Below are 27,668 nucleotides of genomic sequence, written 5' to 3'. Positions count from 1 at the left end.
ATACTATTTTTAATCTTTAGAATTGTCTGTTGTAGTCATTGTTTTCCTCTACCATAAAACTGAAGCAAGCACTGAAAGTTACAGATGTGTGCGAGTGGATTGTTGTTATTAAAGCACTCGCACAAAAGGAGGAGGAAGCACTGCTGCCAGCATTCTTGCTTAAAGCTGCAACTCAGAAAAAAGGATGGGCTGGGTCTCATTGCTTCTACAAGGGACAGGATTACACACTGACTTCATGGTGCAGTGAACAACTCCTCTCCCTCCTTTCTCCCCCTCTTTGGACAGAGGAGAAGCTCATGTCTTACAGACATGAAGAGCTTTGTGCATGACAGGGTTTATCTATTTATCGCTGTTTCTGTATTTCAAGTTATACTTGTAACATGCCAGGATCCAATTAGTGGTAAGCGACTTGTTTTGTGTGGTTTCTTCTATATTATATACAGCATGCATGTATTTAATATATATCATGTTTTCCTACAGGTAATATGCAAATTTTATATGATGTAATCTATTTGGCAGTAGAGACATTTGTTTTCAACAGTTTCGTAGTTCAGGCTGCCTGTTAAAGGTTTAAAGTTTTTGTTTTCAGCTGTGATTATTGGATTTGCAAGTGAAATCATAGCACAAAGCAAACATGATTTGGCCATGTTTTTCTTGTGGAAGGGTTTTGCTCAGATTAGACAATTTATGATTTACACTTCAAATTTCATCATTGGAATGTTCTGTTACAATGCATGTGGCATTATGCACAACTATAACAGGATTGCACTGTTAAAATGAAGTGGGGAAATACCTCAATGTAGCTGAGTATACATTTGCATCTATATCTGTCAGTGACTACAGGTTTTAAAACTTCAGCATGACATTGTTTTATTGCTTGCAGGTTGAGTAGATTTTCTGGTCATGATCTTTATGAACTAAGTTATCCTCAACCTAAAGAATCATTGACATCTGCAGAGTCTGTTTCAAAACTATCCTTTGTTGAAGCACAGCTTGCATTTTATGAATGGCAGATGTGTGGGGAGAGAATGAATGCACCGATAGGTCTTTGGCATAGAGGCTGAGGACTCACTCTTTTAGCACATGAGCATTGTGGATGCCCAGTTTGGCAACCGGGAAAACATGGAAATAAAGGAGATCATGACCTGAGGAAGATGGTGCCATACACGTGGCATGTCTATACCTTATGCATGTCCTATGTATTATTATTATAATTTTGGTGTGGTCACATGAGTTATTATGCAGACTTTTAAATTAATGGCAAATTATAATTCAGAGCATAGATGCACATATAGTGGATATAGAAAATGTACACACCCCTGCTGAAATGCCAGGTATTTGTGAAAATGACATTATGACCCACAGTCAATGTATAACATGTACAATTCAATTAAAAAACAAACAAATATTTTAGGAGGACATTTGATTTAATTACAGAATTCAGTCTTTTTGGGTAGGAGTCTATCAGCATGACACATCTTGACTTGGCAATATTTGCCCACCCTTCCTTGCAAAAGTGCTCAAAATCTGTCAGATTGCGAGGGCATTTCTTGTAAACGGCCCTCTTCAGGTCACCCCACAGACTTTCATTTGGATTTAGGTCTGGGTTCTGGCTGGGGCCATTCCAAAACTTAATTTTTCTTCTGGTGAAGCCATCCTTTTGTTGATTTGGATGTATGCTTGGGGTCATTGTTGTGTTGAAAGGTGAAATTCCACTTCATCTTCAGCTTTCTACCAGGGACCTGAAGTTTTTGGGCCAAAACTGACTGGCATTTGGACATATTCATAATTCCCTCCACATTGAAGCCCCAGTTCCAGCTCAATAAAAACACACCTAAGCATGATGCTGCCATCACCATGCTTCGCCGTGGGTATGGTGTTCTTTTGGTGATGCTGAGTTCATGAAGCCATAACACATTTTCCCACATGCATTTGGGAGACTTTATGTTTTTTTTTTTTTGCTAAGTTAGGCCAGAACTGAATGTTTTTCTTTGCAAGAAAAGGCTTGCGTCAGTCTTGCGACCCTACCTCATAGTCCAGACTTATGGAGAATATGTCAAACGAGGTACACAACCAGTACTTCCCAGAAATCCCTGCAGCTCCTCCAGTGTTGCTGTAGGCCTCTTGGCTGCCTCCCTGACTGGTTTTCATCTTGTCTTGTCATCAGTTTTGGAGGGACGTCCAGTTCTCAGTAACGTCACTGCTGTCCCATACTTTCTCCACTTTTTGATGACTGTCTTCATGGTGTTCCATGGTTTATCTAATGCACCCTTCTCCTGACTGATACCTTTCAACAATGAGATCCCTTTGATGCTTTGTACGCTCGCTGAGAACCATGACTTTTGCTGTAGGATGCAACTGAGTTAATGTCAGGAAAATCTTACTAGGACAGTTGAACTTTATTTGGGGTGAATCAGAGTCACTTTAATTGATGGCAGGTTTGTACCCAAAAAGACTGAATGCTGTAATTAAATGAAAAGGTGCTTCAGCAAAGTATTCGTTTAAGGGTGTGCACACTGATGCAACCAGCTTATTGTACATTTTATATTTTTCCCCTTAACAGATCTATTTGTGTTCAGTTGAATTGTAGTGGCAGCATGCACAGGCTGAGTGGTGGCTCTGAGGCTTATGATCTGTTCCAGCAATTGGAAAGTTGCTGGTTCAAATCTTGTGAATGCCAGGAGTGATGCTACGCTGTTGGGCCCTTGAGCAAGGCCCTTAACCTGTAATTGCTTTGTCCTGCATTATTCTACATCCAGCCCTGTAAGGTCTTCCAACTTACTGGGAATTTTGGGGGTTGGTGGCAGTATTGGTACTGTAACCACTGGAAAACTCACACTGGTCCATTCGGTCTAGTGTGGCACTGAGATATCACCCACTGTATGGCTGCACTCAGGTTCTCATCCCTACATTAAAGGTGGGAAAAGGTTTGAAATGATTTATCATGGTCTCGCTTTTTTACATCACAAAAAACTGCCATTTTAACAAGGGTGTTTACACTTTTTATATCCACTGTAGGCCTGTCCCTTTCCACTCTGTATTGCTGGTCAAAGCACTATTTGCAAAGACCCACCCTTGTAATAAAAAAGCTTTTGTAAGGCACATTTTAACTACGAACCGGAATCTTGAGACATTAGTGGTTTACAGGGATGAGATCCTATTTTGAAGCTGAAGCATAGCATATTTACCCCAACTGATAACCCCATTTAATACAAGCAAACAGATGGTTACATGGTGGTACATAGGAGAGCATGCTTGCTTGGCACCTCAGGGGTGTTCCTGTTACGTATCCCATCCAGGCTGTACCTACAAAGCCTAACTGAAGTCATGTACTGGATAAGCAGTTGAAGTCATTTTTTGCACTACTGATTAAGAACAAATTGCGTTATGGCATCCATTATGCAGTCAGAAGTGAAAGCAGTGCGATAAGGTGCTTTGAATAGCCACATGCAAAATATCACTCATGAAAGTATCCTCAGAGTTTGAGTTTGCTCATACTTATTGTACCCTATTCATGTGCTGTATTACTGCTTCACAGTAAACTGATAATTCTGCTTGAGGTGCAGCCCATAGCTTGATAGAAGAGCCCACTTCTTGAAATGAGCATGGCTTAAATGACCAAAAAAACAAAGAAAAAAAAACCTAATCATCCACAGCTATACCTCGTCATTTCAGTACATAGCACTTTAGGTCTAGGAATAATTAAGGGTTTTTGAATTTTCATGTCAGAATTTCAGTCAAAATTATGCAGAGGGAAAAGGCAGACAAAAACAGGGATATAAATCAGTTCTCTATTCATCTAAGGCTTGTCCCACAGCACAGTACCTCCGTTGCTTACCGTTGTTCAAGGCTACCCTGAGGATTTACGGCGAGTGAGGGGTAAATGACTATGGTTAGATAGTGCTGGAAGTAAATAACTGCAAGCAGCAGTTTGCTCTAACTGGAATACCATATTTTTTGCCAGTGTTGAAGAAAAGATTGCTACAATAAATTTCAGTGAAGCTATAAAAGCTCTTGGAAAATCCAGTTGACTTTATAAAGGAAGAAGCAATAAAATAGAACCATAATTCATTCTTTTTTACTGGACAACAGAAAGCATAGCAATTTAATTAACTTAATATCTCAACTAACATTTCTGCAGGAGGAAAAAAAAACGTAAGAAAGTTCTTGTAACCTTTGGATTATATGGGAACAAAGCCTGAGCTTGATTTTTATAAGAAGGGGCCTCATATAATGAAATATGCATTTGTCTACATGCTCGCAAACATTTCAAAATTATATGTATAATTTATGTACAACAAAAGACTACATTTAAAGACAATTCACAGATAACTAAAATCAAGTTCAAAACCAATATCGTAAAAAATGAAATAAATAAGAAAACTGCCAAATCAATATAAGGCTTCCTTTTTCCTTCATCCAATCCCATGACGTGTAGAGCACAAGGTGGGGCACACCCAAGACAGGATGCCTCCCCACACCAGGGCACATATACTAAGGGGTTGGTTAAAGGTTTAACATACTGTACCTCTGTGTGTGGTTTTAGCTAACTTAATCATTCAGTCAGTCTGGATGATAGCCTGGATTGATAAAACTGCATTTCTTGATGACACAAACATTTTGGCTGTATTTCAGTGCTGAACGTTTCACATCAAGCTGTTTGGTGGGAACTACATTTAAAAGTAAATTATGGCAGATCAGTTCCAGATGTGTAAATAGTTTCTTTGGCAGAGTTTGCAAAACACACAAAAATTGGTTAAAATGGTCCTGGGAGGAACTAGCATGGTTGAAGTAAGGGGCAGCATGTCAATGTTTCAGCTACAAAACATGAATTAGCTGGATCAGTGTTGTTTGTATCCTGAGGGAGGGTTTTACGCTTGAAAAACAACTATTCAGGAACATCTTCCTATAATATAATACATTAGCCTCGCAAGTCCCTTGCTTACACATCTGTCAAAATCTGCATTATAAAACAAATTAAATCTTAATTTCAGGAACATGGAATTTGAGGTCATGCTAATATGAAGATACAGTAACACCTAGTCAAGCCAAATTTACAGGACTGTCAGCATATGCACCCTGAGTCAGCATATACCACTGGAAAGAGTTACTTTTTTCTGGCTGAGGTGTAGCGTCTGTTTTCATCTGTTCTCGGTTACCTCACAGTACCACCTCAGCTGCCTAGAAACACATGCAGAAAAATCTCAATATCAGTTTCAATTTTCACCTAAGAAACATATAGTTGACTGATTTTTCCTAAATCTAAGGAAACTTTTCTAGCAGTAATGATCTTGAATAGCAGTATTTCGCCTAAAAGAAATTTGTTTAAATTGAATTTATACAGTGCAATTTCTCCAGATCTCTAAATGAACTTACCTAGTAATGTGCAAGCCATTTATGACAAAGTAGCTGATTTGTAAGTTCTTAAACATAAGTCCACTAATTGAAACAAATATTTTGTATATGCTTTAGTAAAACATTCAAGTATCCCCATTACCTAAATTAAGCCTATGTATGACTTAGATATATTTACAAAATAAATTAAAAAAAAAAATAATAATAATTAACAGTTTACTACCCCAATATAGTAATTTAATCTTTAAAACCAACATGGGAATTAAGTGAGATCTTTGTGTGTTTCTCCTACTTCCAGGACTTTTAATGAAGAATTGATTAAATTTCATGTTTGAATACTATGACACATGCAAGACAACACCCCCCCCCCCTTTAGAATTTCCCTACGGTGTGACAAAATTTTACATGACCTTTTACACATTTATATATACAGTTTCTCTATTGGCACAGTTGGTTCTTACCTGAGATTGTAATAAAATAATCGTTTCTTTAAAGATTTTTTATAAATACAGGGACAAATTTCAGAGCATCTACAGTCAAACTCATTTTTCTCTTAAGCATATTGTTGTCTTCCAAAGTAACTCCAGAGACAAAACATGCAGTACACCTACATATTTAATTGTGGTGAGCAACCCCTCAGAAATGTTTCGAACAATACTGTGAGCATGTACATAACCACACCACATTTTCTCTTGACAAGAGCACATATTTATTGGTATTGCAGTTTGAATTCTGGTTGCTTAGTCTCGGAGCAAATGGATTTTACAGTATGTGTCTCTGCATTCTGATACACATGGTAATATTATAGATAGACTGACAAGTTTGCCTTTCCTTCACAAAAAAAGTCCATGGTCATATTTACCATAGTTAGACTAATGTTTAATTTATTGAGTGTAGCATGTGATGTCCATATTTATATATCCTTCTTCAAATGCAAGTTATTGCTCTCTATAATGTGACAGATAAAATCTCAAGGTTTGCAACAATTAAAACAAAAAATGACACAGGTTTTTCAGGCAAAATGAAAATAATTTAAAAAGTATAAGTACCTTTTGATTAACTGAAACTACAATCCTTTCTGGTAAATATGATATACATATGGTGATAATCTGTCAGCATATGGACACTCTTTTCATAAATGATTGTCATTTATTAAAACACAGAACACAAAGTTATATTCACAATGTGGGCCAGAATATTCTATTACCAACAGCTGTTCTGAACAATTTTCAGACCTAGATCTTAATAAAACACATTCATGTTTGTCTGTTACCACAAATGGAATCTTATGCTTGAATCAAAAGTTAAGGTTCCTTGTCAATCTTTTTACATTTAGACATTTAGAGATATTCAAATGAGACTAGCAAGTCAGAAATGTTTATGTCATTACCATGGTAATTATCATTGACCCCTCCATGTGAAATGTATTTTGAAATGGTTCTCTTTAAATTGAGTCTACATGGACAAATAGGAAGACTCTCAGCTAAAACCAGTAACCAAAGAGTGAACTGAAAAAAATCAAACCTACAGAACCAAACCTAAAACCAGAAAGTTAGTCCAAGAGCCTAGGCCAAGACCAAAAAAGACAAACCAAAACCCAAGACAGAGCAAGATATGATAATCAGAGGAAGATGGATTGACTGCAAGTGTAAATGGTTATTGAGTGAAACCATTTTGAGGTGGGCGTGGCTGCAGAATGTGCCTGTATCTACTGCAAGTAACTTCTGATAGATAGATTCTGAACCAGATGTAACATATGGTCCCCATACACTCTCATTATTATTATTATTATTTGTTCAATTAAAATAATCACACCACAAATTTTGCTCCATCTCCTTAGAACCAGGAGCAAAACAATCAGCATACCAGTTAACACTTATGATGAGCTGGCTGCATTCCAGGAATAGTACTGTGAACAAGGATCTGAAAAGTAAGATATAATGTTCAAAGCAACACCATAAAGTTGTGGCCAGCAGAGAATATACAATAAATATTTTTGGTAGACACTTTTGCATATGAAAACCAATCTGTTGTGCAATGCACTAGATCTATACCAGACCCAGCAGCTTTGCAAGCTGTACAGGAATGATGCATGGATTGCACAGGATGTAGCATGGTAAATTTGCACAGCCCTTTGTATGTATGATATGAAGATCATAACAGAAATCGTTTATTCTTAAAATAATTTTAGAGTCTTTAAAAGTAAACTTAATACAGATATTTTCTGTATTTCTAAACATGCTTTTTCAACATTCCAGATTTTTATTTAGTCTGGCAGTTCAAACTCTGCTACTGAGATAATTTAACATCTGCCAAAAGTTGCCTTTTTAAATACATTTATAAGATGAAAGAAAAAAGGAAAAAAATAAGAGCAGAATTGTGACCATTAATCAAAAAAGAGGGTCCTGTCACTACTCATGCTGACAATGCATTGTCTTTTCTGCCCTTCACATACTGGAAGGCTGAAGAGCTTAAACTCTTTTCTGGATGCTATCACTGCTACCATTTCCATACACCACAGTCTGTTACTGTTTTTGGTCAAATACATCAACATCGGGCCAATTGTTTTTCTTTGGAACTCCACACATGGTAAACTATAGCAGGGCTTGTCCATCATCCATGCATGCATGCTTGCATCCAACTATTTTTCCTGGTCAGGGTTAGGTGTGTGTGTGGGGGGGGGGCTTGGAGCACATGCCAGGCATCACAGGACACAAGGCAGGGGTACACCTTGGATGAGATACCAGTCAATCGTTCTGCTCATTTAATTTCTAGCTTTTGCAATTTTAAAAACTCTCATAGTAAGCAATGGTTTAAAGAACCAAATACTTGTGTTTTAAAGCCATGAAAACCCCAATAAAATGTCTTTAATTTTGTGGTTTGTTAATTTTATAAATGGGTTTCTCAGAGGTAGATTTGACCACCACATCCTTAATTTCACTGTGCAGTTTTCCTGAACCTTAACCTTCAGCATGCTTGTAAATACTGTAGTGATGTTCTCTCTGCTGGATTCTTCAGCTGTGAACATTTCCCACAGTTTCTGTATGTGTTGGATAGTACTACCTGAAACCAGGGCAGTATGTTTATAATTACTGGCCTGAATTATTTTTCCTTTATTTTTCTTTTTTTGGTGAAGAATTCATTTACTACTTTGTGTCTCTGCCACTGGAATCTAAAATGTTATTATTAAGTTATAAAGGATTAAAAACATAAAATATATTTGCATATAGAATCTGTCAAAAGGCTTCATACATTTGTGCGAAACTGGGTTTGTGCATAATTTTTTATGTATGTTTTACACAAATCCTGTGTAAATACTAACAAACACATTACAATATATAAAACATAAGGAATACCAAAGGAATTTTGGAAAATGTAGAAAATTGCCTCATGTATTTCATAAAAAGTCACAGCAATAACACCGTAGCAATTCACCTTAGCATGTTTTTGTACTATGGGGGAGTACATGGTGGAAACCCCATCATGACATGGGAAAACATGCAAACTCCACATACATGGTGCCATGGAGGAAAGTCAAACTCTGAGCCTAGAGGTGTTAGTACTACGCGATAGTACTAACCACTGCACCACCAGGGCCCCTTGTGTTATGTTGAAAATTAAAGATAAGAAGTATTTGAACCATATTTCCAGGCTGGAAACACCCTGGACAGGATACTAGTCCACTACAGAGTGTACTCACACACCTTAGGGCTGCAAGTTTACCTGCATTTGAACCAACAATATTTTTAGAACATATTTTTAGAACTTGAACGACCACATAATTTCACATATCTCAGCCAGTTAAAATTAATAAATAGATATTCTGATATTCTAAGGTGATAAAAAGGCTTTTTACTGGATAAAATTTCATGACATAATTTGAAATGCACTCTCTGCTTCCGAAATGGGGGGTAATGCTCAGGAGTATGGGTGCCACCTTGTGTTTGCAAGAGAAATCTGTGAGGTCTATAAAACCAAACCAATTCCATAAAGCTTCATAAACATGTACTCTAAAATTATTAGTATTTTGTAAATAATCATGGTACGATTGAAGGAAAATAATCATGAAGCGTCATGATAAAATTATTAGAAGAAGTGTAACTGTTTGTACTTCTGGATGTATTGTTTAGTTCCACCTCCTTATATTTACACATTAACTAAGAACCTGTAAATAATGTTTACGTGCTAGTAACTGCTCACTTCTAACTGGGCTGCTGGTAACGTGACCTTTTGTGCACATCCCACATGCTGTTTGCTGGCAGGATATGACCAAAGTTGTATGGAGGATGGGCAAACCCACGTTAATACGGACATATGGAAGCCAGAGCCCTGCCGGATCTGCGTATGTGACAATGGGGCCATCCTCTGTGATGACATTTTCTGTGATGACGTGACCAACTGTGATAAAAAGATCATCCCTGAGGGGGAGTGCTGTCCTGTATGTCAGCTGGACAACAACAGACTAGGTAAAAATGAAATATTACAGTAATAGTGGGTCAGTATGGGCCTGCATTCCATTGTAACAAATTCTACACCTTGCAGAGAAACAGGGGTTATATAATAGGAATATAATACAATAAGAGGTTGCCCCTAATGTTTTGTAAACTCACTGAATAACTGTAACTGTAAATGCTAACAAATAATTTATCTATGTTATTTTTTAGATGGCATAATGTATAAGGTAAGGTGTAATCTTCACGTACAAATACGTATTCCTTTACAGTTTTACAGTATTACAGATGCTCATCAAATGTATACTTTCATGCATATTGCCATTTTATACCTTGGTTCTTAGGGTCAGAAAGGCGAACCTGGAGATATTCCAGTTGTAAGTGTATACTCAGAACTTTTATTATATCAAAATTTTGAAGTTAACGTTTTTCCAAAAGCATAAATATGGTACAAAAATAAAACTCATGCCTGCTTTCTTTAGGTTACAGGTATTAGAGGTCGACCAGGACAAATGGTATGTATTTTTTTAATTGTGTATAGATTTGCTTCCTGTTACTGTAATCTTTCTTTAAAAAAATTTGTTTTGCTAATAGTTTTAAACGTTATTTGAAGCTTTATGTGAATAATGTATTAATCTGTTTCAGTATGGTGGTCAAATTGATGCTCTCAGGAGACTTCAGGGTAACATAGACAATATGTAACTGGATGAAGTTTGATAAGAGATATCAAAGCCATTGTACACCAAAGCAACTGTATTATCCAAAGGCAAAATGTCATGATTTACAATATTATTGAAATTACAAAAACCTCTCCTACTGCTGTTTCTATGCAATAAGAAATCAGTCACTGTAACATGTGCTATTCAGCAACCAGCTACCCTCTCTTTTTGTAATTAACAATAAACAGGGGCCCCCAGGACCACAAGGATTTAGGGGGGACCGTGGAAATCCAGGAAAGCCAGTATGTGTCTTCATTTCTTTATTATTTTCTATTCATTTATATAAACAATATTTTTTATTTGGGCACATTGTTACATCATTGTGGTCAAGTAATGCAACTCACAGATGAGTCACAAGCCTGAACCCAGAGTGTATCTGAACGCACCCCAAATGATTCATTTATCTCAGATGTTTTCACAGCCATGCTCTGAGTTTTATAATCCCATAAACAGCCCTAGACCAGAGCTGTGTTTCCCAAAACCTACATAATACTGCAGTCTTTGTTACTTCAAAGAGACAGAGAATTCAATATGATGACACCTCATTATGTACCGACATTTTGGTGACTTGGACGTATTGGGGGTGGGGCTAAGGGCAGGCAGACCCTTGGACAGATCAGGACTCTGGGCTAAGTCACCGATGTCATAAAGATCCTAGCATTGCCCCCGACAGCATACATCTTGCATCTGTATGGTAAACATATTCAAATACGAAAGTTTTTTTAAAATCTTTGTGCCTTAAATGTGCTAAAGAAATATAACTATATAAAGGAATATAAAGAAATATAATCTTTTTTGAATTCACTTAGGTTTCGCTTATGTCATTGTTACTTTTCTGTAGTGGTAGATGGGCAAATAATTACCTTGCCAGCAGAGATTATGGCCTGTGCACATTAAACTGGATAAGTGGCTATGAGAAGGATGGATGCTGTGTTTAGCTAAACCATAGTATTTTATTACAATCAGCTGACGGTCTTAGCTTTTGTCCTAGAATTTTGTGATGAGTGTTGACACAGCACAATGTGTCTTCTGCATTTAACCCATATGTGACATCACGACATAGCAAGGGGCAGCTATTTCAGCACCCAGGGAGCAGTGCTTGGGGGTGGTACCTTGCTCAGGGTATCTCAGTGGTGCCTTGCTGGTCGGGGATTCAAACCAGCAGTCTTTCAATTACAACTGTGCTTCCCTAACCACCACTGCCCACAGTCCCAGCTAGGCATTATCTTTGATTGTATAGAGAGAAGAAAAACTCTTATTATAAGTTGTCCATTTTTATCTAGTGATTTATCATAACAGCTATTGGCACAATGACATGGCAGAGTGACAGATTCAGCATTTGTTTTAGGGCCCAAAAGGTCCACCAGGGTACGATGGAGAGCCAGGCGTCCCGGGACAACCAGGAGAACCCGGCCCTTCTGGACACCCAACACACCCCGGAGTGAGCACCACCAGAGCACATGCCTTCATCAGCTCCCACATTGACAGAGTTTCAAACTGTAATATAAGTTCTGTTCATATGAAGTTAAACAATGGATGTTCTTACACATTGTGATTAAATTCTTTCTTGGGTTCTCAGGGACAGTTACTTTCTTTAATGGAGGGAGGTTTTGATGAGAAAACAAGACTTGCAGGAAATTTTGGTATGGTGCCTGGAGGAAGGGTAAGAAGAAAGAACCACAGTCATGAAGGAAGAGCAATTATGTAAGAGATAGCACATTAACTGACACGGTTTCTTGGTAACATACGTTTTCTTCTAATTATACAATGTTTCAATTCAGAAAATGTTTTTTTGGCTTCTACTTTCATTACTTGGTGGAATAACATTACAGTAACATTGTTTTCTGCATTTTAGGGTGAGACCGGAGCCCGAGGTCCTCCTGGGCCATCAGGTCAACCAGTAAGCATTTCTTTTTTGGATTAAAACAATGACTAGATTTAAGCTACCGATGAAGTAATCTTTTGAACCATGGCCGCTGTTGCATTCTCCTTGTGTTTATCTGCTTTAGGGCCCACCAGGAATTCAGGGGGCTCCTGGTGAGGTTGGTGATTCTGGACCAATGGTGAGTTTAGAGTCAATACCACACTAGACAACTTAATTATGCTCAAAACCAAATATGAATGTGCAGCATATACCTTGTATTGTCTATTGAATTAATTAATATGTATGTATTTACATACCTATTTGCTTGTCTTCTTTTACCTTTACTCTTTCTTTTGTAGGGTTCTTTTGGTCAAAGAGGATTAGAGGGTCCTTCAGGAAAACCAGGGCAAGATGTGAGCAAACCACTCTGAAACTGATTTGCTTTTGGTCAAATAAGTGACATTAAGGCTCTATAAAACTGTACAGTTTAATTAAAGGCAGGAATGGGGCAGGATTGTAGAACCCCTCTTTTAATTTCAATTAACTTTACATCATTATTTAGTGTAAAAATATAAATCTTGCATTATTGAAAGTCAAGCACTTGAATGCAATGAATGAAGTTATTTACTTAATAATTTTCTCAACTAGGGAGAACCTGGAAAACCAGGAAATGTAGGAGAAGTGGGATTTCCCGGATCACTGGTACTTTTGACTAATTGCCTACATCGTTTTATGTGTTCAAAACTACCAGATAATTAAGTAAACTTTAATGATGCACCCATTTTACAATTAACATGCAACATATAAAGGAAATATTTTGTATTTCAGGGAGCAAGAGGGTTTCCAGGGACACCTGGTCCTCAAGGTTTAAAAGGCCACAGAGTGAGTTTAAAGGACATGATGCCATTGGGACAAACATACATATATCATTAGCAACTGAAATCCAGCTTATATACACATCATCACTTTGCACCATAGTGTTTTAGATTCTTTATAACTATTACCTATAAACTATTCCACAATTTCTGAGTATATATGTTTTCTTGAACATCCAGCTATCCCTATTTTACCTGCTTCTCTTTGTCAGGGTTGTACAGGCAGTCCTCAGGTTACGAACGAGATCCATTCCCTAAGTCTACCTTTATGTCCAATTTGTAGGTAATAATTTAGTGCATCAGTACAAACTAACAATATTTATATAGTAGTAATAAAAGTATCTACATATGGTACTATACTATACCTTTAGCCGACAAACTGTTGAAGCCACACAATGTTTTCACAAAGAGTGTCACAAAGTAGCGAGCATTCATTGCTACAAACCATTGTATTTAACCTAATTTTTTAATGTAATTGATTTTATGGTAGTGTGTTTGTAAACAGGAGCCCATTTGTAAGTTGGACGTTCTTAACCTGGGGATGGCTTGTATTGGTGGGGGGCCAGGCACTTATCCCAGACAGCACAGGACATAGGGATGGGCTACTGGGGTATACCCTGGACACACTCAAACACACACACACGAAAAAGCAATTTACAGACACCAACTGGCCTAACTGTACATCTGTGTGCTGCAAAATTCAATTGTCATTATTTGTGACTCATACAACTTAGATACAACGAAATCCGTAAGATGGAGACATTATTTTATTTATGAGAATGAATGTCACTTATTTTATAGGGTCATCAAGGTCCCATAGGTCCTAAAGGTGAAATAGGTCCTGTAGGACCTAAGGTAAGTTCTTCTATTCTATGTTGATATGAACAGCCTCATGTTTTACACTGCCTTAAGCAGTGCATTCATGCTGTATTTATATTCCCTTAGGGAGGATTAGGGCCCACTGGTCCACTGGGCGTACCTGGTGGCCAAGTAAGTAGGTGGTAATAAAAATGGTTGCTATTAAATCAATTGTGAAACATTCACAGTACAAATACTGGCTAACAACATTTTTGCATCATAGGGACCTAGAGGAATGCCTGGAGAGAGAGGCCGAATAGGTCCGGGAGGAACCCCGGTAATGATTTCCATAGCAACAAATACATGCAATGTATATCTTATTTTTGCAGTGAATTGGCACATTCCATAGTTAGCTAATTCAAGTCAGATCGTATCTCGAAACATAATACTTGAAAAGGAATCTCTTAGGCACTTAAATGTATGTTACAGGGAAGGCGGGGCCCACCTGGTAATGTTGGCAAACCAGGCCCTATGGTAAGAAGAACCTTAAAATCTATATGTACAATGTGAACATATTGAATAATGACAAATGCATACATTGCTGAAATAAATATTATAGAAGTGTCTGTAATTTAAGGGTCCTTTGGGTATGAGTGGTCCATCAGGATTTCCAGGAGCCCCAGGCAAAAAGGTGGGAATTTTTTTTTGTGTATATATTTATACACACACACACACACACACACCACACGCTTGTAATTATATCTTTGTGTGGACTTTCCATTCATTTCTATGGGAAACTTTAATCCCAACACAATGACCTTAATCCTTACCCAGCCCTCACCTTAACCATAAGTAACCAAAGAAAATATGAGACTTTTTCATTTTTTGATTGCATTCACAGATCTTTAAGGGGACCTGAAAAATGGTCCCCATAATGTCAGAATAACAGGTTTTTATTACATTGTGGGGGACATTTGGTCCTCACAATGTAATATAAATGTAATCCACACACACACCTACATATTTATAAACTACATGGTTTAGACAACTTACTGTAGTTCAACTTATTTTATTCGCAACTAATTTGTTAAAAAATACTTTTTCAGGTAATCGTGTCGCTGATACAAAGTTACAAAGTTGTCTGTTGTGTGGTAGATCTTGTGAATTTGGCAATGACTATTATATGTGTGTCCTGCTGCTTCAGGGAGAACCTGGTCCCACTGGGGTTCGAGGACCTGAGGGGCCTCAGGGCCAGAGGGGTGAAAGAGGACATCAGGGCAGAGCTGGTCCAATTGGCCTCCCAGTGTGTAACTGGAATAAATAATATACTTAATGTAATCAAAATATTTATAATTTTTAATGTCACAATTTATATACAGTAGCACTAAATAAACATAATATTTTCAGGGCCCACTTGGGATAGATGGAGGACCAGGAACTAAAGGTCCTGCTGTAAGTGATATGTGGTAATATTAGTCTTATTAAGGAATTGCTATTGAAATCAAAATATAATCAAGCATGACTTGTGTCTTTTACAATGAAGGGAACCATAGGCCCTCAGGGTCAAGGTGGTCTTATCGGGCAACCTGGCCCACCAGGACCACAGGGAAGCACTGGGCAGCCTGGGATAAAAGGCCAGCTGGTAATTAGCATAATTATTAGCATGCTCATTAGCATATTTAGTTAAAGTAAGAAGAACACAAGAGATCGTATGTTTCTGTCATGAAAGTCCGAGTACATGATTTAATACATGTATGCTTATTCTGTTTAGGGTGCTGTTGGTTCCCCTGGTTTCAAAGGAGAAGCTGGACCTAAAGGAGAACCTGTATGAGCTGCTTTAATGATTGTTTTTCATAGATATTTTGATGAGGTGTCTTTTTAAAAAAATAATGTATGTATTCCTTTTACTCTCTAAGGTCTTTTATACAAATAATGAAAATTACGATGATAGTAATAACACAATTAAAACAAGTATTGATAAAAATATTGTCTTCCTTTTCTTAGCATTTTTTTTATTTTCTTCAGTATTTTGAAAACGATGTTGTACTATAGGGTCCACATGGTGCACAAGGAGCCATTGGGCCTCAAGGTGAAGAAGGGAAACGTGGACCGCGCGGAGATACTGGATCACTGGGCCCACCAGGTCCTGTCGGTGAAAGAGTACGTCAGTCACTGCATACTAATTAAGAACCATCACATTTTTATTGAAAATGTAATTCATATGAATATGCATAGAGGGCAGGTAGAATAACATTCATTACCTCCTATTAAACAGAAATATATTTCTGAGAATGTATTTGTATCACAGGGTGCTCCAGGGAATAGAGGATTCCCTGGTGCAGATGGATTACCAGGTCCTAAGGTATGGTACAATTACATATGTAGATTATAAAAAGTTTCTATAGATGCAAATAATACAATCCTATCCCCCATGGTTTTTTTGAAAGGGTGCACAAGGTGATCGTGGAGTCTCAGGAACATCTGGTCCAAAAGGTGCCGCAGGAGATCCTGGACGCACAGGAGAACCAGGTCTTCCTGGTGCAAGGGTAAACGTCTGTTCCTTTTCAGTGCTGTTTTGAATGCTGATTCTAAAATGAAGTAGACCTCATAGTTTGTTACCAATTTTTTTAAAGGGCCTTACAGGAACTTCTGGAATCCAGGGTGCAGAGGGAAAGCCGGGTCCAGTGGTATGTTTGGTGACAAGTCCAACCTCCAGTTGCCTGACTTCATTTAAGAAAAAATAGCAATGACAAAAATATCCATTTTCTTTAGGGTGGGATTGGGGAAGATGGGCGACCAGGATCGGCAGGACCCATTGGAACCAGAGGACCACCAGGGTCAATGGGTTTACCAGGACCAAGGGGTTTCAATGCAAGAACTCGTTCTACATGTTAGAATTTATGTTCTTTAGAGAAGAAAGTTATTTCTTGGAGGACATCTAATTTAAGAGGAATGAGAGTCACTACCTTCAGGAAATATTGTGTGCAATTACATTTACGCTGTGTTGTGTTTACATACTAATTATGGTCACACAATTTTCAACAGGGAGACCAGGGAAAACAAGGTGAACAGGGTTTACCGGGACCTCCGGGGCAAAGGGTCAGTATCCATATTCATCACTGTCAGTGACTATTATTGCCCATGCTAAGATGGTCTATCTTGTTAAATGTTGTTCCATTGTAGGGACTTCCAGGGAAAGACGGAGAAGTAGGTCCTGCAGGGTCAGCTGGTCCTCCGGTATGCCTGGAATACTTCACATTTATAAAAAAAAATATATATATATTAGAATTTAAGAAAATAAAAAATATATTGAAATCTAAATAAATGTAAGCAATGGAGAAAACGAGTAAACACAAAGTATAATTTTTATATAAAATGTGAAAGTGGTAGTATAATTATGAAATTCATTATATTCAACAAAATTAACAACTTTTAAAATGTTATAGTTCATAATTGTATAATAAATGTAGCTGAAATGTACACATATCCTGTATATTTGTCATACATAATCCAAAATTACAAATTTATTTTAAATATGGTGCATTTCCAAAGGGTCCGGCAGGTGAACGAGGAGAGCAGGGGACTCCTGGTATTAATGGTTTCCAGGTATCTTCAAACATTTTGTTTTTAGTAGGGTTGCACAATATCACATAACAATATTTGAAATTTTGAGTGGTAACATTACGATATTTATTAAATAAAAAAGGAGTTAAATTGCATGAAATGAGCTATACCCAAATAGAAACATTTCCTGTAGAAAACAGGCTGTCAGTTAACAATTCCACTTTGTTTAGCTGAAATGATTAAAATATTATCTAAATTTCTTTTAAAGGGTTTACCTGGACCTCCTGGTCCACCTGGAGAGACAGGAAAGCCAGGTGATCAGGTAATTAAAGGCTACACTTTTCCTTTCAAGTATAATGCTGTTCAGTCATAAACAAGTCTAATGTTAATTTGTAATTGTTATTTGGGTTATTTTGTCATGTATAGGGTATTCCTGGTGATGGAGGAGCTATTGGTCAAATTGGTCCTAGGGTATGTTTTGTTTTGTAATAGCGGAAATTCTTTTTTGGTAGTAGAGTGCCTTTTCATTGTTGATAGTGCCATTCATAAAGTTTTGTCTTTAGGGAGAGCGTGGTACTCCAGGAGAGAGGGGCGAGCTTGGAGCTCATGGTCTTCCAGGAGCCAAAGGTATCCTAGGTGCACCAGGACCAGACGGACCTAAGGTAGCATCACTAAAATAAAGTGTCATCATCACACATTAAATGATAGGTTTTCTGCTTTCAAGTTTTGTATATACAGTGCTCTGACAGAGAAAGTTGCTTTTACACATTTAGTCTTTATTGTTGTCCAACAGGGTAGCCCCGGCCCAGCTGGGGCTCTTGGAGACCCAGGACCCCCTGGTCTCCAGGGAATGCCAGGTGATAGAGGTGGCTCTGGTCCCCCAGGTCCTAAAGGGGATAGGGTAAATTTTCATTTTTGGTTTCTGGATGTTCTTGTGTATTTTCCTTTTTTTACTCCTAATATTTTCTGTTTTAATTTGTTTAAGGGTGCTGTTGGCGAGAAAGGATCTGAGGGTATCGCTGGCAATGATGGTGCAAGAGTAAGCCAAAATAATTTACAAGATATAGACAGATGCAGGTGATTATATTATTATTGACTTTATGTATTTTTGTATCATGTTAGGGGCTTCCTGGTCAACTTGGGCCGTCTGGACCACCTGGACCTAGTGGTGGGAAGGTAAAACTTTTATTATGAATTTAATTAAAGTAATTAGTAGTTATTAAAACAGTATTTGTGTTTGCTGTAATTTAATTGAAGGGAGAACCTGGGCCTCGTGGTGCAGCTGGACCTCATGGATCAAGAGCAGGTCCTGTAAGTCAGCAAGTCATATAATCCAATGCAAAGGTCACCTGACCCTGCAGTTAGGAATATGCCAAAAAGTCATAGACTATAAACAAATGATTCCATATTTCATTACATTTCCATCCATCCATCCGTCCATCTATCCACATTTCAATCTTACACAAATTCCTTTAATTCTAGGGATCACGTGGAGAACCTGGTCCTACAGGTCCTGTTGGATTTGTTGGGCCTCCTGTAAGTTGGTGTATCAGTACTTAATCCTTACTAAGTAATAAAACATATCAATAACAGCTAACATGTTATGATAGTAGGGCTGATGCTCTGTTGTATTTTGTTCTCCCCTCAGGGTCCAGATGGGCAACCTGGTGTCAAAGGTGACACAGGAGAACCTGGCCAAAAGGGTGATGCTGGGTCTCCAGGTCCCCAAGGGTTGACTGGATCCCCAGGACCTCCTGTTAGTAGCTCGATCAACCCATCCATCAATCAGTTTTTCATAGCTATAGTTGGTATGGTTCTGGAAGAGACTGACAAAGAATACCCGAAACTGGAAACCAAACCATGACACGCATTTATATGAGCACATACCAGAAACAACTTAGGGCACTTCTCCACCGCACCAGGTGCCATACTTTTGGTATGGTACTTTTGGTACTTTCCTTTTTCTATTGACTTCCAGTCGAGTACCAAAAGTTCCAGTACCCAGTGCCAAAACAACTGGGGTACTATTTTTTTACTTTGCAGTAGGACTTGAAATACTTTGTTGCCGATTGGTTATGCAAATACACTGCCTCTGAAACATACTACAATGGCCATTTTGAAAAAAAAGTTGCGAACTCCAACGATAAACAAACTAAAAATGATAAAAGTAATAATAATGGATGCGAGGATAAATGAAGAAACTCATGTTTACATTGCAATTTGGTCGGAAGCACAGATACAACAAGATCAGGATGGCATTACAAGAAATAAAGTATTTTGTATAATATAGCTACTAGGACAGTACTGTATTGGAATTCTTTCAAAATAGATGCATTTATAAAGGAAAGAATGAGTTCAACATAAATTTCTCACAAACCCATTTAGGAGTGCTTTAAACAGCAAGGATGAAAATGATTATGATTTTCTCTGAAAACATGCAATACTCATGCAAAAGCAGTAGAGGTTTAAACTAATTTTTAGTGGTGGTAATTGATTAAAAAATAAATTCAGTTAATCACAATAATAGGCTGTGATTAATCATAAACTAGTATTTGCTTGTATTTTTTGGATGATAAAACAAATACACATGTGGTCTTGGAACAAAGTAATGCTTGGCAAATTGGTAAGAGGAATCACACGATTTTTTGATATACCATCTTGGTTTTAATAGCTGAAACCATTCAGTTGCATGGTTCCAAATGTGTAAGTCGCTAACGTAATTAGCAACTATGCTTTTGGGAAACGTTCCCCAGCTCTGCTTTTGTTTTTTAATTTTTCATTGCAACTCCATTCCTTCCATTTCTGAATAAACAGAGAACATGTACGTTGCATCATTCATGTGAGGTATAGTGTTTTAGTGCAAAAGTTAACATTTAATGTAAAATATCTTATTTTCAGCAAATACAATCCATGCTATTTTAAGCTATTTTACAAGTATTTTGGGAAACACAATAAGTTAAAAAAAACGATTGTGTTGTAGTGTTATACTTGCAAAAAAGTCTCATAAAGATAGTGAAAGAACAACCCAGTTACCAACAGTTTGCATATTTTTTCTTTTTAGTTAAAGACAAGTTTTTAGCGATCAAAATTATAAATCAAGTAACATTTTCTAATTTACAAAGTTTCTGCTTATCATGAATTGACAGTTAGCCATGAATTGTAGAAATGTATTTTTTACCCTCTCTTATCGCAAAATAAAAGCTTGAAGCTCCTCAGATAGTGTAAACAGAACCCAGACATCTGCTCTTGTTTATGGGCAATTTCACTTGTTTTCCTGAACCAGTGACAACTGTTGGATTATCATGTCATTATAAAAGAATAGCGCTATTTGCAAATGGGTGAGGGATCCGTGCTGCTTCATGACTCGACAATTGTATCACTGACTGTTCTTTTTATTTTCCTTACAAAGCTCTAAAAATATATTTTGTCTCTACCTATATATATATATATAACCCCCCCTGCACTATAACATGCGTACAGATTTGAGTGTATGAAAAACCCTGATCTAGTCCAGCTGACTAGCGATGTGAGAATTGCATGTGCATAACATGCAATGCTGAAATTAGTTTCACACTTCGTCTGGCCAGCCCTATAATATACAATAGCCATTCATATTCAATAACCATTGTGATGTTATTCGGCCCCAGCATCAGATTTTATGCCACTGGAAAATCAGCATCTTAAAGTACCGTACTTTTGGTACCCTCTAGAAGTACCAAAACTATGGTACCTGGTGTGGCCTTTAGAGACAGCAGTTCATCTTAACTGGTCGTTTTTGTGCTGCAGGAGGAATAAAATGGGCTACTTGGAGGAAACCCATGCAAACATTGGGAGCACATGCAAGCTCACACAGAATCAAACTCACGACCCTGTGCTACCCACTGAGTCATCATACTTCTAATAGTATTGAATATTTAAACTATTAAAATGATATGCTAAGTACAGTATGACTTATTCTCTTGGTATTTTTTCCATAGGGACCAGTTGGTGTTGCTGGACTGAAGGGTGGTAGAGGAACACAAGGAGCACCAGTAAGAATAGTGTGATTTATTTGCCTTTGTATCTCATCTTGCCCTGAAATTATATATACTGTATTTATTTTCTGGCTCTTTTAGGGTCCAACTGGTTTTCCTGGATCTCCTGGAAGAATTGGTCCAGCCGGAGGAGTTGTACGTTTTCGGTTACAAAAAAACTAACTGGAAAACCTTGGAATAAAGCCTTATGTAGCAAATTTCTAATAACATTACATGCCTTCATATCAATATCATACTAGGGTCCAGTGGGGCAGCCAGGACCTCTTGGTCCACCAGGGAAGCCAGGCCCAGCAGGACTTCGTGGTGACCATGGACCCCCAGGACGTCAAGGAGAACATGGCCCACCTGGGCCAGCAGGAAGCCCAGGCGATAAAGGAGATGGAGGGGAAGATGGACCTATAGTAAGCACTGAATCATAATTCACAGGTAAGATGTTGATTGTTGCACGATAAAGAAATGTTTCAGTAATATTCCATTTAATAATGTTTTATCAGGGACCTGATGGCCCACCTGGTCCAGCTGGAACCACAGGGCAGAGAGGAATTGTGGGTCTTCCCGGACAGAGGGGAGAACGAGGAATGGCAGGGCTTCCAGGTCCAGCAGTATGTATCATCTATTCTCTACATAGTTTTTAATTATAATAATACCAAGCAAACATGAAAATATACCAGTCACTTTTGGGTGTTCCTATATTAGTTTCCTATTTAGAAATAATATTCATAATCATATTTTTAGTCTTATCGTTTAGTTTGTTTGTTTGTTTGCTTGTTTTTAGGGGCCTCCTGGAAAACAAGGAGCTTCCGGACCTCATGGAGATAAAGGTCCCCCTGGGCCAGTTGGTTTGCCGGGTGCAAATGGACCTCGGGGAGACCCTGGTGCAGAAGTAAAGTTTCATTTCTTCTTTTGAGAGATTTTGCTTAAGCCAACAAACCCAAGAGACCACATGTTTTTTTTTTACATATTGCTAACCAATATGCGTTCTAATAAAGCAAACCCACTCCTTCTTGATTTTAATACCTTATGGTTCCTGTACATCATCTAGGGTCTTGTTGGGGCTGATGGCCTTCCAGGCAAAGAGGGAATAATAGGCGCCCATGTAAGTATGTTTTGTTAGATGTGCTGTATTGTGTCACTCCTATAGAAGTGTGAAGTATTTTAATTTAAGTTTTAAGTGCCAAACTGTGGGTTGATATTTAAATACAGGGAGATAGAGGGAATCCAGGTCCTGAAGGAGTTGCCGGTGCTCAAGGGGCACCTGGCTCTCCTGGTCCAGTTGGTGTTCTTGGTGAACCTGGGAAAAGAGGCGCGACGGTATGTTAATATTGCAAATGGTGTGCACATATTATGCGTACCATTACTATACACACAGTTACTATGCATATACAGCTACATTAGACGAACAGTTATATCATTAGTCCAAACCAATATCACATCATGAACTCATCTTCAAACGGCTTCTCCTGGTGGGTGTCGTGGTGACAGCATGGCACGCAGGTAAGAATAGACTTCTTTTTCCATGACTACAGACTCTAGTTAGTTCTGGGGGATTATCAGACATGTCCAGGCCAGCTGGTGTGGTATCTATCCAAAATAGCTCCACTGGAAGCTGACCAGGTGGCAGTCTTATAAGATATCCATAGACAAGTGCCCCACCCCTGAATAAAGCATTACACTTTTTCTATGACTGTGGCCTGGCCTTGGAGTGCATCCTGGAGATCCTACATCAATGCTTCTCAACCAAGCCCTTGGAGACCCCCATACACTCTCATTTTTCTGCTCCCTGGTATATGTGTCTTGGGAGCTGGATGGAAACAAAAATGTGAACATTTCTAGACATCCTTCCAGCCATAGCTGTGCCTTGATTTCCTATTCATGAAAATCACACTCTTTCCAGAGGCAGAAACGACACTTCCCAGATTCATAGGGACCAAAGAGCACACGGCAGTGGCCTTATATTAGCAAAGCACCTCCTACATTACATGTCAGGGCACGCAGTCATAAGCCTTTTCCACATTAACATAGCACATGTAGACTCTGTCTGTGTACCGGATTATGCTTGTGATGTGCCGAGTTGTAATATGTCTTGCATGCATTTCTTACTCCTGATGTTTCTTGACAGGGCTCAAGAGGACCTATGGGGCCTTCTGGTAGAGCAGGAAAGCGAGGATTAATAGTAAGATTTTGACCTCTGTAAGATGCCAGAGGATGTAGATGTCCCAGGGTAGGACTAAGTCAGGTGACAAACACATTCATTTAGTTCATTGCTGCCTTTTTTCATTAATTCTTCCACACTACAGTAAACATAATAAACCCCCTGATGCCCAACGCCACAATGTAGCCCTTCTGCAAACAGACGTCAGTAACCTTTTGTGGGTGCTGTCGCCAAGACTGCTGTCCTCTCTTCTTCATCCTCCCCACATAATTTGTTAAATAGGAAAGTCGGAAAAACAATAATACAGTACACAATATTAAAAATAATTAAACATTACTAATAAAAGTAACTACATATGGTACTGTAATCTACCTCAAGCCAACAAACACTGAAGTCGCCCAGTGTTTTCACGAGCGTCACGAAGTAGTGCACTGTTATGAACCGTTGTATTTAACCCATTTTTTTTTTGTAATATAATAGGCTTTATGGCTGTCTGTTCGGAAGTTAGTTTGTAAGTCAGACATTCTTAACTTGGGGACTGCCTGTATATCTTTGCTACTTTCAGACATCAAACTTTGACAAAAAGTAGTTTAATTTAACTTAGCTAATGGCCGTTGTATTTATAATGTGTAATGACAGGGACCTCAAGGACCAAGAGGTGAAAAGGGTGATATTGGTGATCATGGAGAAAGGGGACAAAAAGGCCACAGAGGCTTCACTGGATTACAGGGTTTACCTGGACCACCGGTAAGTAAAACCCCATTAATAATTCTGAATATCTGGAAAGATTTCATGAGTATAGAGATGCTATCTAAAATATGTCATCATCATACGTTTTGTTTTTAGGGTAGAACTGGGGATCAAGGACTTCCAGGGATCATTGGACCTCAAGGATTAAGAGTAGTTCTTAACATTAACAATCATTGTATACCATTGGCAATATAATGCAAGTTTTTCAGCTTTTCAAATGAATTGTAACATTTACATTTTAGGGACCTCCTGGGCCAGTTGGGCCCCCGGGGAAAGAGGGAAACAATGGGCATCGAGGGCCATTGGGGCCACCAGGGACACGTGGACTCACCGGTGAAATTGGTCCTGAAGTAAGTCAAAACCAATATTAAAGTCAAGAAATGTCACTAATAGAGATGACTGGAAAGATAAGAACTTTGATTAGGAATTGTAATTTATAATTATGAAATTCCCTGGAAACACAAAATATATAAAAGTGATATGACAGTCTACATTTGCATCCAACAATGATGGGTCCTGGCCACCCAACATCCTGTCAGCGGTCCAGAGGTTTTCCCTCCTCGGACTGCTCTCAGTAGGTACTCACAAGGACTGAGTGTGAGCACCCCACACGTATTGCCATTTATGAGATGCTCTGACCCAGTTGGCCAGACATAATTATTTTGCTCTTGTCAACGTCACTCAGGTCTTTATCCCTGCCTATTTTTTCTGCATTCAACATGGTGATTATGAATACCAAATGTTGGCCTATTATCTAATGTATCTCAGACCTTGAAATTTTCCTAGATAATCAACATTTTTCACTCTACTAGGGGGTAGCTATGATGTTTTGGGTCATCAGCATGATTATGTGGATTGCAGTCATATCAGCTGTTTTTGTTTTATTGGTAGGGACCTCCTGGAGATCCTGGCCCTCCTGGTCCTCCGGGTGCCCCTGGACGTCCCACAGCAGCAATGGATGATATATTTGGAGACCAGAATGAGTACAATATTGGCACCCCACCCCCTGAATTCAGCAAAGATGAGGCACTTCCAATCAACAACTCATCGGGCCTTCTGCAGCCAGACCCTGGAGTTCATGCTACGTTGAAATCACTTAGCAGCCAAATAGAAAACATGCGCAGTCCTGATGGCAGCAAAAAGCATCCTGCAAGAACTTGTGAGGATTTAAAACAATGCTATCCACTAAAGAAGAGTGGTGAGTTTGTGTCAATACAAATGGATGGAACTTTTAAGTGGATATCTGCTTGTCATGTACATTTCCTTGAATCTGTTTATCTGTTACAGGTGAATACTGGGTAGATCCCAACCAAGGGAGTGCAGAGGATGCTATTATGGTACATTGTAATATGGAGACAGGGGAGACTTGCATCTCGGCAAATCCATCAAGCATACCACGCAAAACATGGTGGACCTCATCAGATGCTGCAGGAGGCAAACCTATTTGGTTTGGTTCTACTATTAATCGGAGCTCCCAGGTAAGGTCTTGCATACAGAAGTTTTATAGTGAAAATGTAATTGATTAGAAGCCAGTTTCATAATTGCGCTACAGATGATGAAATAATATCTTCTTATTAGCTGGAATAATCTCATACAATATCAAGTATTCTACATTATCTCTGGATTCCCAGAAGAATGGCATCAGTTTAATCAATTAAGTTACCTGTAATGTTTAATGCATTATTTTAAATATAAATATGCATATTTATATATGTACACACACACACAATAATAAAATTAAGAGACCACAGCACTCAACACAATTTTTTGTTTCAGTCATTTCTCAATTTATGGGTGTGCATCTGTGAATAATACATAGTTTTTTTGCAAACTGCAGCCTGGCTCTTCCCCATTTCTCATTAATGAAGGGCTTTATGGAACTTCAGTCCTACTTCTAGGATCCTGATACAAACTGTCCTAGCAGTGCACTTCACACCTGCACTTAATGCTTCCCATTTCTTTTGAAGGTCACTTGATGTCGCTTGATGTACGATTTATGAGAAACTGTCGGATCAGTTAATGGTCATCTCTGGCATTAGAATGTCACTGCCGCCCTTTACCTGGCTGGTTTCTGGGCGTTTCCAGTGTCCCCTGCTTCACCTTATCCTTGTGTACTGCTGTCTTAGAAACTCTGGAAGTGTAGCCTTCTGCCTGCAGAACCATGATCAAACAAGAATTTAAAAATGCAGATTTGTTTCTAAATATAGAGTGGTCTTTTTTTCCACGACTGTAAGAGAGAGAGAGAGAGGGAGAGAGAGCAGCTGGTTGTGTACATGTAATGTATAACTGTTTAACCCTTGTTAATTGACAGTTTACCTATGGAAATAAAGATCAGGCACCAAACACTGTCACTGTCCAAATGACGTTTATTCGCCTACTATCCAAAGAGGCATCTCAGACAATCACCTACCACTGCAAAAACAGTGTGGCATACAAAGATGAGAAGACAGGAAATTTGAAAAAAGCCCTCATCCTCAAGTCGGCAAATGACATAGAATTAAAAGCAGAGGGGAACAATCGCTTCCAGTACACTGTAACAGAGGATAGCTGCACAGTAAGTAAAAAAATGTGAATCATTTACTAATAGAAAATGTAATGTTATTGGGCCAAGCAAATATGTACTTGTGAAATCCCCTTCACTTTACAGGCAGCAGCTGGTTTCTGGGGAAAGACTGTGTTTGAGTATAGGACGCAGCAAACTGCAAGGCTTCCTGTTGTGGATATAGCCCCTGTGGATGTTGGTGGCCCAGATCAAGAATTTGGCATTGACATTGGACCTGTTTGCTTTTTGTAAATAAAATAATAAAAATTATGGACAACATGAACATGGGTGTTTTGTAATGAAACCTGATACCTTTTAACTACTGCTGAGAACTTCACCCCTCATATTCACAGTACTGTGGACTGATACACACCCCATCATCTACAAGGAAAATATTTATTCCGGTGAATAACAAAGCGAGCAATTTGCTGAATTTTAGCACAGGTTGAACCAAGAAAACAATCATGCCAGAGGGTCGCATTGTAGAACTATTGTGAATGTTAGGGTCCTGGAAAAAAAACATGTATTTCATTTTTCTAATAAAACTTAAAGATGAGCAGTTTA

At 38.4% G+C, this 27,668-nt stretch overlaps 1 protein-coding gene across 1 annotated transcript; it reads left to right on the top strand.

Annotated features, from left to right (window-relative positions):
- Positions 1 to 154: 154 nt before the first annotated feature.
- Positions 155 to 27,668, top strand: col5a2a (collagen, type V, alpha 2a). Its single transcript, XM_023801806.2, has 54 exons — positions 155 to 400; positions 9,618 to 9,821; positions 10,020 to 10,036; positions 10,151 to 10,183; positions 10,289 to 10,321; positions 10,714 to 10,767; positions 11,874 to 11,966; positions 12,105 to 12,188; positions 12,381 to 12,425; positions 12,535 to 12,588; positions 12,749 to 12,802; positions 13,038 to 13,091; positions 13,218 to 13,271; positions 14,066 to 14,119; positions 14,210 to 14,254; positions 14,346 to 14,399; positions 14,552 to 14,596; positions 14,700 to 14,753; positions 15,267 to 15,365; positions 15,470 to 15,514; positions 15,606 to 15,704; positions 15,834 to 15,887; positions 16,115 to 16,222; positions 16,371 to 16,424; positions 16,510 to 16,608; positions 16,696 to 16,749; positions 16,835 to 16,933; positions 17,108 to 17,161; positions 17,246 to 17,299; positions 17,615 to 17,668; positions 17,895 to 17,948; positions 18,053 to 18,097; positions 18,190 to 18,288; positions 18,420 to 18,527; positions 18,612 to 18,665; positions 18,749 to 18,802; positions 18,884 to 18,937; positions 19,109 to 19,162; positions 19,275 to 19,382; positions 21,604 to 21,657; positions 21,742 to 21,795; positions 21,900 to 22,061; positions 22,155 to 22,262; positions 22,436 to 22,543; positions 22,703 to 22,756; positions 22,864 to 22,971; positions 23,780 to 23,833; positions 24,452 to 24,559; positions 24,659 to 24,712; positions 24,805 to 24,912; positions 25,454 to 25,760; positions 25,850 to 26,040; positions 26,874 to 27,116; positions 27,210 to 27,668. Exons 1-54 carry the CDS (start codon positions 310 to 312, stop codon positions 27,354 to 27,356), a joined length of 4,485 nt encoding a protein of 1,494 aa, XP_023657574.2. The 5' UTR covers positions 155 to 309; the 3' UTR covers positions 27,357 to 27,668.

Source organism: Paramormyrops kingsleyae, chromosome 16 (genome assembly GCF_048594095.1).
Source record: "Paramormyrops kingsleyae isolate MSU_618 chromosome 16, PKINGS_0.4, whole genome shotgun sequence".
Taxonomy (NCBI): Eukaryota; Metazoa; Chordata; class Actinopteri; order Osteoglossiformes; family Mormyridae; genus Paramormyrops; species Paramormyrops kingsleyae.
The sequence above is the reverse complement of the archived record's forward strand: the minus strand, read 5'-3'. Positions and strand labels throughout refer to the sequence as shown.

Coding starts and splice junctions, on each gene's coding strand:
- col5a2a (XM_023801806.2), top strand. CDS start 310: ATGAAGAGCTTTGTGCATGACAGGGTTTATCTATTTATCGCTGTTTCT. Junction 21,658..21,741: donor GAGGAACACAAGGAGCACCA/GTAAGAATAGTG, acceptor TGGCTCTTTTAG/GGTCCAACTGGTTTTCCTGG. Junction 23,834..24,451: donor CAGGAAAGCGAGGATTAATA/GTAAGATTTTGA, acceptor GTGTAATGACAG/GGACCTCAAGGACCAAGAGG.